The sequence below is a fragment of the Nothobranchius furzeri genome, chromosome 8, assembly GCF_043380555.1.
Source record: "Nothobranchius furzeri strain GRZ-AD chromosome 8, NfurGRZ-RIMD1, whole genome shotgun sequence".
NCBI lineage: Eukaryota > Metazoa > Chordata > Actinopteri > Cyprinodontiformes > Nothobranchiidae > Nothobranchius > Nothobranchius furzeri.
Window position 1 is genome coordinate 57,617,514 of NC_091748.1, and position 11,961 is coordinate 57,629,474.

Sequence of the window (11,961 nt, forward strand, 5' to 3'; positions counted from 1 at the left end):
CATGACTCAATATATTTAACCTCCAAACTCAAACATTGAAGAAAACATGAAGAAAGGTTGTATTTCATTTCAAACTTGCAAAAGAGAGTTGTTGTTAGTGGAAGTTCTTCCATATCTGTTTCTGACAATGTTCCCAGTGGAAAGTTTTGTGGATTTTTGTTTGGAAATAATGAGCTAAATGGTATTAGCAATTTAATAAAAAAGTTTATTCATTAGTTGTAATCAGCCTATATGTACTAATAGTTGTTTGCATTGCCACGTTCTCTCCTTTTGTTTGTTTGTTGCACATGAAGGTTATTTAGTGTCCAACTCCTCAGAGGATGATCTTTTTATAGAAAAAAATAGAAAATGTATTTATTGTCCATAAGTAGGGAAATTTTGGTGTGAGAGAAGCAAAGATGGCAATATATATTCGTAAAAATATCTAAAAGACTGAATTGAGTTTATAACATTTGATAATCTTGTGCAATAGCAGATTTTATATATTTTTTAAACCTGTTGGACCATGGTGAAATTAACATGAACTACGTCTTTTATTAAACCGGGGATTCCTTTAATGTTATAAACATAATCATAACCAGTAAATTGTCACAGCTTGGCTGCTGCATCAGTTTCCCAAACACATTGGTTTGGAATATAGCTGATTTCTCCTCCCAAAAACAAATGACACATGCATGGTGCACACACAGAGTAGCATTGAGGAGGATGCAAACAATCTACAATTTACATTATAGCAGTCAATGTATTGGCTTTAAAGATGGGTGCGCCAAACACCAGGTGGAGCATCTTTCAGTACATGTTGCTCTTGAATCTGTGACATATGCCCCAATTAAAATGTTTTCTTTTTAAATGTAGGCTCATCCTCCCCATGTCATTAAAAGCTCACATTTCATCTCACTCTTCCTGACACACATAAAATAACATATTTGGATATTTGTCAAAAGGCGGTGCAGACGCAAAGTAACCAAAATCTTCTTGGCTGAAGAAAATAGCGGGTAATAAGTTTCCAGCTGTTTATGCTTTACACCTTGAACACATTCAAGCTTTAAATGCTGGTTTGAATATAATACATCTGGGTGGCAATTTCTCCACATTTCTTTATACAGTTGTATCATTTACATTAGAAAAAAACTTAAAATTTAAATACATTTCATTTAAATTGAGATTTGTTCGAATAATTGCTGTTCATGGAAAGATGAGGAAATAAGTTGACTGTACAACAGTATTACACAGCACCACACATGACACAGCAGCAGTTATTTTTATGTATACAACTATCTGACACCATCAATGGTAGTTTTCCACAGCTGCTGTTAGCTGGCTCGGGAGTACGAGCTGTCTCCGTTGAGGACTGGCGGTTTTGGCTTGCCATACCATGCAGGTGCAGGAAGCGGCTTGGCATTCCGGCGTCGTGATTGGCTGGTGAGGAGGCGCTGCGCAGACACCGATTGGCTGCTGAGGAGAGGAACGTACGAGCGGAAAAATGCACGAGCACGTTGCGTTTGACCCATCACGAGAACGCCCCGTGCCTGCGTGTGCCATGACGTCAAACGACGCACAGTGGATATAAACTGGAAGGCTCGCGTGGAAGTTAGAGAAGCGACAACAGAGAGGGACTTTGAGATGCTTCTGCTTTGAAAAAAAAAAACTTAAAGAAATACTATTGAATTACTTAAATTTTAGTCTCACACCTTTGTGCTCGGGAGTTTTTATTCAGCTCGGGCTGAGAGACGAAGCGAAGAAGATGAAGTACATTATAGGAATTGGCGGGTACGTGTAATTCTGCTTTTTATTCGGTCTAAAGTTTTTGTGTGTTTTAACAAATGCTCCATAAGAAAAAGCTGAGTGTCGAGTCTTTTACGCTACCTGGGCCAAGTGAACTAATATAAAATACATCGGTTGTTTATGGTGTGTTTAGAAATGCGTGGAAGCGTTTCCTGCTCAAATCTGGGTTTGTGTTAAATGTTGTGACCACTAGAAGTTTTCTGAAGCCGAGTTTAATCCCAACATGTCCTTTCATCAGCAGCTCGCCAAAAAACAGTTTAAAGTCACGTCCGGTTTGCCTGGTTTGTTGTCATAAATCGAGCGGGATTTTTGAAAATTCGCCGCGAGGTTCAGTTTAAAAGTGGAGGGAGATTTATCAGTCACATCACGTCCGATTCCGCAAAGACGGTGAAATAGATAACTATGTTTCTTCAGTTTTACTCATCTCTACTTTCGAACACCTGTGGATAGTCCTTTATGATAAGCTTTTATTCTTTTGTGTATGTTTTTTTAAATATGCCATATTTTTGTCTTGTAGATGAAGGCAAAACTTAATCTATTAACAACAACTTATCATTATTTCTAGTTATGTTTACTTTGATGCACAATAAAGCATCCAACACGTAATAATTATTATTTTATCTCTTTGTATGTTTTCCAGAGTGACCAACGGTGGTAAAACCACTCTGACAAACAAACTTATCAAGACTCTGCCCAACTGCTGTGTTGTGCACCAAGATGACTTTTTCAAGGTGAGTTTTAAGTGTTTCATTGTGAAGTTGATGAATTTTAGTTTTTTCCTTTCATGGGCATTATGTGTGAGTAGGAGGCCCTGCCTTGAGTAGCCTCCCTTCCCCCACACTTTTGCTTTGATTCATCCTAGCAAAATGTGTTTTCCTTTCTTCTTCTGGCATGCTTTCCTCCAATAACACTGATTATCTTACTCTTACTTGACTAACTAGCTTTGATTTATTCTTTTATTTTAATTTTTTTGCACTTTCCTTTATTTTGTACTTATAACTTTTTGTACTTGTAGATTATTTATTAATCCCTTTTTTATTCTCTCTGGTTTTATGCTCCTATAATTTGCATACTGATCCTACTGAATTAGTGTTCTCTTTTGCTCTCAACTCACTGCATTAGTCTAAATACTTTTCGCATGCGAGCGAGATCTGCAAGTGTTCAGAGCTGTGAGGTTGCAGCAATGTTTTATTGATGACTGTTATTTCAGAAACCCGATCTAATAGAAGTCGGGGAGGACGGCTTTAGACAATGGGATGGTAAGAATTCACTGAAGACTGCCAGTAACTCGTTTCTCACATTTACATTTTGTATTACAAACCCCATCCTCCTCAGTTGCACTATAGCCACTTATAAAGTAACTTCCCAACTACAAACACATGCCCAGTGCACTGGAGTATTTACTGGTATTTATTTAATCTAGTCTCTTTTCTATTATTCTTTCTCTCTGTCTCACGTGTGTCACACAGTGATCACAGCTTTGGACATGGAGGCGATGACCAACACGATAAAGGGCTGGATAGAGAACCCAGTGAAATTTGCTCGCTCCCATGGCGTCGCCCTGTCTTCCGTTCCTGATGTGGCCATCCCTGATGAGCAGATCCACATCCTGATTGTGGAGGGCTTTCTGCTCTACAACTACCAGTAAGATGGCTTGTTGTCTTGTTTGTACCTGCTGGGAGTCGTGTTGGGGTATTAACATGTTTGGTTCAGTGAGAAAGCATCACCAAAGCTTTTGGGATAGGGTTAAATCAGCCATGCTGGTTTGCGCAAAGTCAGATAAATTCATGACGTCTTGCACTGGAATATCATGACTCATGCTGATTTTGGCACACTCACATGAGATCACATGAACCCCAGCTAGCAGATTTGTGCCGCTCTTGCTGTTGGAGATAACTGCTTCAGGAGAAAGAGGCTCCCTGAGTGGACTTTAAAGTGATGACAGGGGTGTTCATACACCGCGTACTAGTGATGAGTGTTGAGCACTCTGCAGGGATATAGATAAGGGAGCTGTGGTAGCTATATTCTTTTGACTTGAAGAATGCTATGTAACCATATGTCTCCTTTACCTCTCGCCTCTAGACCCTTGCTGGAAGTCTTTGATAAGTGCTTTTACATCTCAATACCATATGAGGAGTGCAAAAGAAGGAGAAGGTGAGCTAAGAAGCATTTTGCACACTTTTTCATAATTTTTTCTATGGCCTAAAAAACAAGTCCTACCGTTATTGTCTTTAGTACGAGGCAGTACACTGTTCCCGACCCTCCCGGTCTGTTTGATGGCCATGTGTGGCCCATGTACCTGAAGCACAGGAAACAGATGGAGGACTGTGGTTTAAGTATAGGTAAGTTCCGGTTGATTGATGAGGAAAATGGACCTCAAAATCTTTAATTGGTGACTTGATTTAAAACTGGAGCTAATTGTAACTGGGTGTGTTGCAGACTACCTGGACGGTTTGAAATCCAAAGAGGACATCTACAACCAGGTGTATGAGGACCTTCAGAACAACCTGCTCAATGGCTTATAGGTTAGGATTGTTATTATTATTATGAATTGAGTTAATATTGTTATACTCAATACATATTTTAGTTTTACATTTTTAACTTTTCTTCTTTCTTTTGCAGCGAATGGAGTCCTTTTCCCACCTGTAAAGACTTTGTAAATACCCTCTATGTTTCTTTTATGTGAAGTTTAACTATTGGTTTGTAAAAATAAACAATGTTAAATTATCTTTTTATTTTTTTTATTTTATCTAATGAATATTTTGGTTTGTTTTCTATACTAAATGATCAGACTGTTTGCATTTTGACATTAAAGCGTTAACTGCTGCAAAGGTGCAGCACATCATACATCCTAGTGTCGTTTCTTTATAGAAATATAAATGTGTTTCTTTTAAGGGAACAAATCAACATCAGAGCTTCTGCAGCACTGGTGGTTTTATTGTGACTCAGTTTTGCTCGTAACAGTTTCCAGCCTGTTCCTCTGACGGGAGCGTTGCTACTAAGTGCTAACCTTTATCCTATTGGGCATGGTCTGCCACTGTGGGGATGGAGGTATTTTTGTTCTTAATCTGATCTCAGAACTGCAGCAGAACATTCTGATGGGACGTGTTGGGCTTCTCATCAACAGGCTGTCCACCACAATTGAAACCAAGAAGAGGACATACAGTGTTCCTCATTAACACCTAATTTATATTCAAATAAGATTTTCTATCCAGTTCTGCTGTTGGGTGGTTTATTGATGAAGTGTCAGAACCTTACATAAAACTTTTACACACGTTCATGAGCATTTTGCATTTCAGGAGGCTCGGGTGTATTAACGACCTTCAGATGTTGGTGATAAAAACTAAACGACCCTGATTTGGATCTGAAGGTTGAGAAAGTGTCTTCTATAAAACTAATTTCCTGTTGAACCTGATATGCACTCCAGTTATAATCCTAATTTAAACTTCATATCTGCATATCCCATATGAACTAAATATTTGACTGCATTTAGAAGTAGGTGCTACTCCTAGTCGTAGTTTCTCATCCTGGGTGTTTCTAAAATGGACCCCGGCTTTCCTCAGGTTGCTGCTTGAGTAGGTCACAGACCATCCTCTAGACTTAGCCCATTAGCACCATTAGACTTAAATACAGCGCCTGCACGTGCTGATGTCACCTCTGTTTCCATATTCTATAAATAGATCAGAATCACTTTTTTTCCCTTAAGGGAATACCTCATGCTGTCACTGAGTAGGACACAAGATCTTTAGTCTATTCTAAGAAAAGCACATGTCAGGTAAGTGTGTATTTCAATTATACTTTAATGTGGGTAGAAGTTCAATGATGTTGAAAAAGTGGATCTGCTAACGGGATATCCAGAACATTCTGGGTTTGGTTGTAGGTATTCTCGTGTCTGAGTTGACTGTAAACTGATGTCATCTCATCCAAGCTAGGACACGTGAAGCAGAAACGCGGGGACTCCTTCATTTTATCCTTTAGTGGCAGTAAAAGTTTGCTCTTTAGACCAAGTACCGTGTGTCTGTGTTATATGGAGAACAGAGGGACAAGGTGAATGCTGTGACGCTCTAACAGGTGGTTCTGAACTAAACCATGACACTATCCTGTTCTGGTGGTGCTAAAAATGACAGCTGTGTGTGTGTGACTGCATGGACAAAGCAGAGAAAACAGCTCACCTCAGACACTCCAAAACAAACCTCTCTACCCTGAAAGTGTAAATGTGTTTTTTGTTTTCCTGAACAAACCTGACCTTGTTACTCCACTGCTGAGAGCATGTGACGCAGACTCAACACTGAGGATAGACGTGTTTTGTTTTTACGATCTCTTCTAGTCCCCTGTCCCTATCTGTACCTGCAGAACACCACCGTGTAACTATGGTCGTCTCATCCATAGTTATACATGAAGGACTCGTCCTTTATGAACAAGATGTTGTGCCTGGTTGTTTTTACACCACATGGTGGTAACACAAAACACACATACAGCACAAATGCACATTAGTTTCTTCTGCAATAAACTCCAAAATCTAGTTGTGTTTAATCATTTTTTTTAAATGTTAGTATTTGACATAATCTAAAATGACCTTGTTAGATCCAACATGTGGTTTTGAACCACGTGTGTCATTTCATGGGAGTAATAACACTAATCCAGTCATAGCCAGCATAAGCCAGCTGGACCTCTGCCCTGTAATTATGTCCCACAACCTGCACACATAAACACACAACCTCCTTTATGCTGGTCACAGGCACTCACTGGCTTAGAAACAGATTGTTGAAATAATTACAGGGGACTGTGTGTGTGTGTGTGTGTGTGTGTGTGTGTGTGTGTGTGTGTGTGTGTGTGTGTGTGTGTGTGTGTGTGTGTGTACGCTCAGGCCTGTCAGTCTGCATGTCTGAGCATGCGTGGCTGAGTGTGAAGGAGACTAAAACAAAAGCAGAGGGTGAGACTCCCATACTTCAAGGCTGTCAACAACTTGTGCGAAACATATATCCCAAGGAGATGTTGGAATTTATTTCACCTGGGTTAGTCGGGATAAATACAAAACAGAGTATTCAGGTATTTAAAACTGAAAAGATCTGCTTGTAGTTTTATCAACCTTATACGCTTTTAAAATTAGTCATTTTGTCTAAAAATTTGAGGTTTTAGAAACATTTCAGAGTCGAACAATCCAGACATCCTTTTCTTTTACACGAAATAAATGAAATGCATGCAGGAGTTTTTTTGTCACATAAAACTTATATAGGTGTACATTAAAGACGTCCTTCACTCATATTTTAACACATTTCCAGTGGTCTCTAGCAGGAATGAAGGCCTTGTAAGTCATGCTTTGGGGAAAACAAGCTCTGGTGCGCAAGATGGGTAAGACCATGAACGTTAAAGTGGGAGTATTTCTTTTATCCGATTGCACCATCTAGTGGCTGACAAGCACATCACACAAATACGTTTTCTCCGTCTAGTTTCTCTCAGCCTGCATGAAAAACTCAAGAGTGACAGATCTTTTTCAAAAATAATAAGTAAAAATGGTTTCTCAGTGAGGAAACTCTTTAAACATGAACAATATTCAACAAGATGTAAACCTGAGCCAAACTGGGTTAAATCAGAATCTTCATCATCATTGTAGCAGTGAGGCACTACATTCATCCATTCACACACACACACACACTGGTGGTGATGAGCTAAAGCCACAGCTGCCCTGGGGTGCACTGGTGGAGGCAAGGCTGCTCTACACAGGTGCCACCGGTCCCTTCTGGTGAGTCGACCTGCCCAAAGACACATTTGACAGCACAAACCTGGGTTCCAGTTCACCGATTATGATTCAGATTCAGAAAATGTTATTGGTCCCAAAGGGCAATTACTTTGTAGCATATAAACAACAACATGCAAACAAAAATCAATCAATGTCACTAACAACACTACAACAAACGTAAAGGCTCTATAGTGCTGAATATCCATCACAATGGGCCCATTCTCAGGGTCTACATCACACCGAAGTAAATGACGTGATATAAATTTAGACAGACTGTTATCATTTAATGCTCCTAATTGGTCCCGTTTAGGATGGAAACCATGACTGGTGTGTTTAATTTTAGTGCCAAATAACTTATAGAGCGTACAACTGTTTCAAATGTAAATTTGTTTGGTTTAGGATTTCACCTTTTAAACATTACTTCACTTCTGAGTTCTAAACATGAATCTGACCTGACTGTGGCTGCTCATAAAGAACATAAAACACCGACATTTTGGATGAAACTCCTAATTTTCATCATTTAAAGTTAAAAACCACAAAGCAGAGCGCTTCCTGTCCTTGGGAGTCCACTGCCATCATGTGGTAAAGGAGTGAACACCATCACCGAATGTTTGTTTTCCTTTTTACGCAATGTGCCATGAAGTGGACACAATGGAAATGCCAGCATAAGGCTAGATAACGCACGTCTAGACTTCACAAAATTCTAACCTTATTTACAAGGGATCACCCTATTTATGACAATAAACTTTTTGTACATGCCTGTCCTCTTTCTCAACTTGAGGATTTATTTATTTGTTCATTTATTTGAAGATTTATTTGAAGATGATAAAATTCAACCAGAGAAAGGGTCCAACTCTGCCTGATAAAGTCCGAAACCATTCCAAATAGGGAAGACCCCCCCCCCCCCCAACACACACACTCACTTCACCCCACCCCCCGAAGGGCTATGCGCAACTGCGTAACGGAGTCGGGTATTCAAAACCATACCCCACCTTCTCCACATGGACAGAACCCCGGTGAGCCATGGACAAGATTAGTTTTTTTATTATTACCCTGCTCGATGTTCTGGTGTCTTTTGGTACCGGTCAGGAAGATTTACGCGCGCGCGTCGGCCCGTGGAAACACCATATTCGGTGGGAGAATAACGGTCAGGTTTATAGTCTGCTCAGCACCGGGTCTCGTTATCTTTTGCCTTCGCAGAACAGAAGACGCACGCAAATGTTACTGACAACAAAAAACATGTTTAACCAAATGGACCAGCCAGTTGCGCTCAGCAGGTCCACCAGAGCCAGGTCTGTGAGCGCCGAGGACGCACCCAGGGATCACTCTGAGCAAAGGGCGGACAGTAAAGTTGATTCCTCGGTTCTGGGTGCTGATGCGGGTCACTACCTGCTTGCATCCGGCCGGCCTGCTGCGCACAGTCGGACCAGCGGTGATGCTGCGGAGCGCCTAACGCACCGGACTGCATCTAACAGCACCTCAGCCGCTTTCCCAGAGTTTTCCGGCAGCGGAGTCCCCAGAGGAGGCCGCAGCATTCCCGGTGAAGGTGGTGCACAACAGCCCAGCCCGGCCCCGCTCAGGGTGCAGGACTTTACGCACACCCGGGTCGGCACGTTAGCGTCTGAGAGCTCGGATTCACCTCCAAGATCTGTCTTGCTCACCCGGACTGTGGACAGCGGGAACCCCAATCAGAGCAGAGCGCAGTCACTGACCAGAATCTCCCCAGAACCAAACCAGCCCCCCACTGCGCTCTCCAACAACGCTGTGGAAATACACGTCCCCAGCAGAATGCCGGAAAATTCAGACGAGAGTGACCCCCAGAATCCGCACAGCATCCACCACAGGAACTCCGTTTTCTATAATATTTACCCAGCAGACCGCAGGAACAGGCAAAACGCACGGAATCCACCCGCAACCGGTTACGGTACCAGGTTCTTCTACAACGGTGAGAGATGAGCAGACTGAAGTCAGGGTGAAAGACACAAAGACCGTTGCAATACTATAACCAAAAGTTTGTTTATTTAAGTTATTTGGTTCTTATTGTTCATTTTGTTGCATTTTTCTAAATTCCTCATAATTGTTTCCAACATGTCCTGACTGATGAATCTTCAGCAGGTGCAAAATGCATGCACATCAACAAAACCTTCACATCACATCACATGGGTTTCATTTATTCACATTTGCCTACAGGTCTCCCAGATCTGATACCTGACCCTTACTACATCCAGGCTGCCTCCTACATCCAGAGGGTTCAGATGTATGCACTCCGCTGTGCTGCAGAGGAAAACTGCCTTTCCAGGTGATGCTTTAGTATGCAAAATATCAATCTGGAAGAGATGCATGTCCGAAAACAGCTCAAAACTGTTGTTTTCATCAACATGCATTTTAGGAACGTTTAATTGCATTCAGATATGGGTATTAGGTGTAATCTTTAGCTGAGTGACAGCAGCTGCACAAACCTGGAAACTGTTGAAGAATGTTCTCCTTTGATTGAAGAATCTTATAGTCCAAGTCAAATAAACCCTGGGGAAACAAACAAGGAACTTCAAAGCTGGAAGCAAATTCCATGCACGACAGAGTTGTGTGAAGATGAGGCGGTTACAGATCTGCACACTGCAGTGGCTGTCTGAGGACACAGAGGTAACTTTGGCTTAGTGTCCTGTTTCCTTGGCTTTCAGGTCTGCCTATCATCCAAGTGTGAGTGACCTGGACTACCGTGTTTTGCTGCGGTTTCCACAGCGAGTCAAGAACCAGGGAACAGCAGACTTCCTCCCAATCAAACCCAGATCCGAGTGGGAATGGCACAGCTGTCACCAGTGAGTTTATCATCGGAATAAGCTCACATTTATATCATTTATGCTGCAAGACGAAGTGTATATTTTAGAGTTATTTGCTCGTTTTTGATAGCTTGTTTTATTTAGAAGAATTCACCGTGTTTGAGATTCACAACGTTTGCTTGAAAAAGAAGAAAAATAGAAATAAAGCAAATAATAATTCCAGTTTAGAAGTGAAATGTGCGGATAAACAGCCGTTACACGCTGAATATTAAAAGTGAAACAGATTTTACTGGAGAATAACTTTAGATTTGCTGTATCACAAACAAATGTGGCTTCTATTATTGTTCTTTGATGAAAGTGGTGTGTGTGTGTGTGTGTGTGTGTGTGTGTGTGTGTGTGTGTGTGTGTGTGTGTGTGTGTGTGTGTGTGTGTGTGTGTGTGTGTGTGTGTGTGTGTGTGTGTGTGTGTGTGTGTGTGTGTGTGTGTGTGTGTGTGTGTGTGTGTGTGTTTACACATTTCCAGACATTACCACAGTATGGAGGCCTTCAGTAACTATGACCTGCTGGACGTCTCCACTGGACAGAAGGTTGCTGAGGGACACAAAGCCAGCTTCTGTCTCGAGGACACGTCATGTGACCCAGGGGTACGGAGACGCTTTGCCTGCACTGCTCACACACAGGTCAGTCTCGTTGACTCATTTGTTTTTGTTTTCATCTGGTGAAATTAGTTTATGTTGGACTTTTACATTCATCCTGAACAGAAAATGTAAATCAACCAGTTATGTTGACTAAAGGATGGGTTTGGGTTGTGTTTAGGGGCTTGGTCCTGGTTGCTATGACACCTACCACGCCAACATCGACTGCCAGTGGATCGACATCACTGATGTGCCGCCTGGAGACTACATACTTAAGGTAGCTCTAAAGAAAGAGTTGTTATTGCTATATGTGTTTTTGTTTGACTGGTCTGTTTCCCAGGTGACAGTAAATCCCTCTCAGCTGGTCCAGGAATCCGATTTCTCCAACAATGAGTTAAGGTGTGACGTCAGGTATACAGGAAGCTTCGTCCAGGCAAGAAACTGCAGGATCGTTGTGTAAGTCAGCACATGCAGTTTTTATTTAATAAATAAAAAAAACATGAATATTAATCAGAGATGTTTATTCTAGGAGCTGACCTGAAGAAGACCGACACGTTCACACTCAGATGTGTTGCTCCTGATGTAAAGCTGCTGCTCTGTTCTTATGCCATCTCACTGTTAGCTTTACAAATTAATCTTTGTATTTATGTCATTTTGTAGTAAAAAAAAGCCTTGTGTTAATTTTCTTTATTTATGTGAAGAATCATCCAGTCTCTGTGCAATAGGAAAGTGTTCTGAAGATTTATTCATGAAGAAGAAAATGGTGCTCGTTTTCCCTTTGATATAAAATGTATTTTAAGTTTAAATTCGTTTGATAACAAATACATGTATGATAAAGTTGAATAATGTGGATTTTTTTGTGTAAAACACCAAACTGTGCATTTAATTTGTTGATTTTGATTAAATCTGTAGTCTTTTAAACACTAACAGAGCTTACTTGTTAGATAAATATTCTGGATTTGCATTGAATTTTATAATAAATTGTATTTAGATTTTAAAACCTGAAGTACGACTGCCTTGTGTTA

At 40.9% G+C, this 11,961-nt stretch overlaps 2 protein-coding genes across 4 annotated transcripts; both read left to right on the top strand.

Annotated features, from left to right (window-relative positions):
- The first annotated feature begins 1,593 nt into the window (after window positions 1-1,593).
- On the top strand, window positions 1,594-4,632 carry mibp (muscle-specific beta 1 integrin binding protein). Of its 2 annotated transcripts, XM_015971306.3 has the most exons (8): window positions 1,600-1,770; window positions 2,426-2,516; window positions 2,996-3,044; window positions 3,255-3,429; window positions 3,868-3,939; window positions 4,021-4,127; window positions 4,225-4,310; window positions 4,408-4,632. In XM_015971306.3, exons 1-7 carry the CDS (start codon window positions 1,745-1,747, stop codon window positions 4,308-4,310), a joined length of 606 nt encoding a protein of 201 aa, XP_015826792.1. In that variant the 5' UTR covers window positions 1,600-1,744; the 3' UTR covers window positions 4,408-4,632. The 2 variants fall into 2 exon arrangements, with proteins under 2 accessions (XP_054608344.1, XP_015826792.1); XM_054752369.2 differs by lacking the exon at window positions 2,996-3,044 and having other exon boundaries at window positions 1,594-1,770.
- A 790-nt stretch (window positions 4,633-5,422) lies between these two features.
- Window positions 5,423-11,700, top strand: loxl5a (lysyl oxidase-like 5a). Of its 2 annotated transcripts, none has more exons than XM_054752366.2 (7): window positions 5,423-5,560; window positions 9,716-9,824; window positions 10,204-10,341; window positions 10,825-10,981; window positions 11,118-11,213; window positions 11,277-11,392; window positions 11,466-11,700. In XM_054752366.2, the coding sequence occupies exons 1-7, from the start codon at window positions 5,554-5,556 to the stop codon at window positions 11,470-11,472; spliced, it is 630 nt and encodes a 209-aa protein (XP_054608341.1). In that variant the 5' UTR covers window positions 5,423-5,553; the 3' UTR covers window positions 11,473-11,700. The 2 variants fall into 2 exon arrangements, with proteins under 2 accessions (XP_054608341.1, XP_015826789.3); XM_015971303.3 differs by lacking the exon at window positions 5,423-5,560 and adding an exon at window positions 8,519-9,470.
- Window positions 11,701-11,961: the final 261 nt, after the last annotated feature.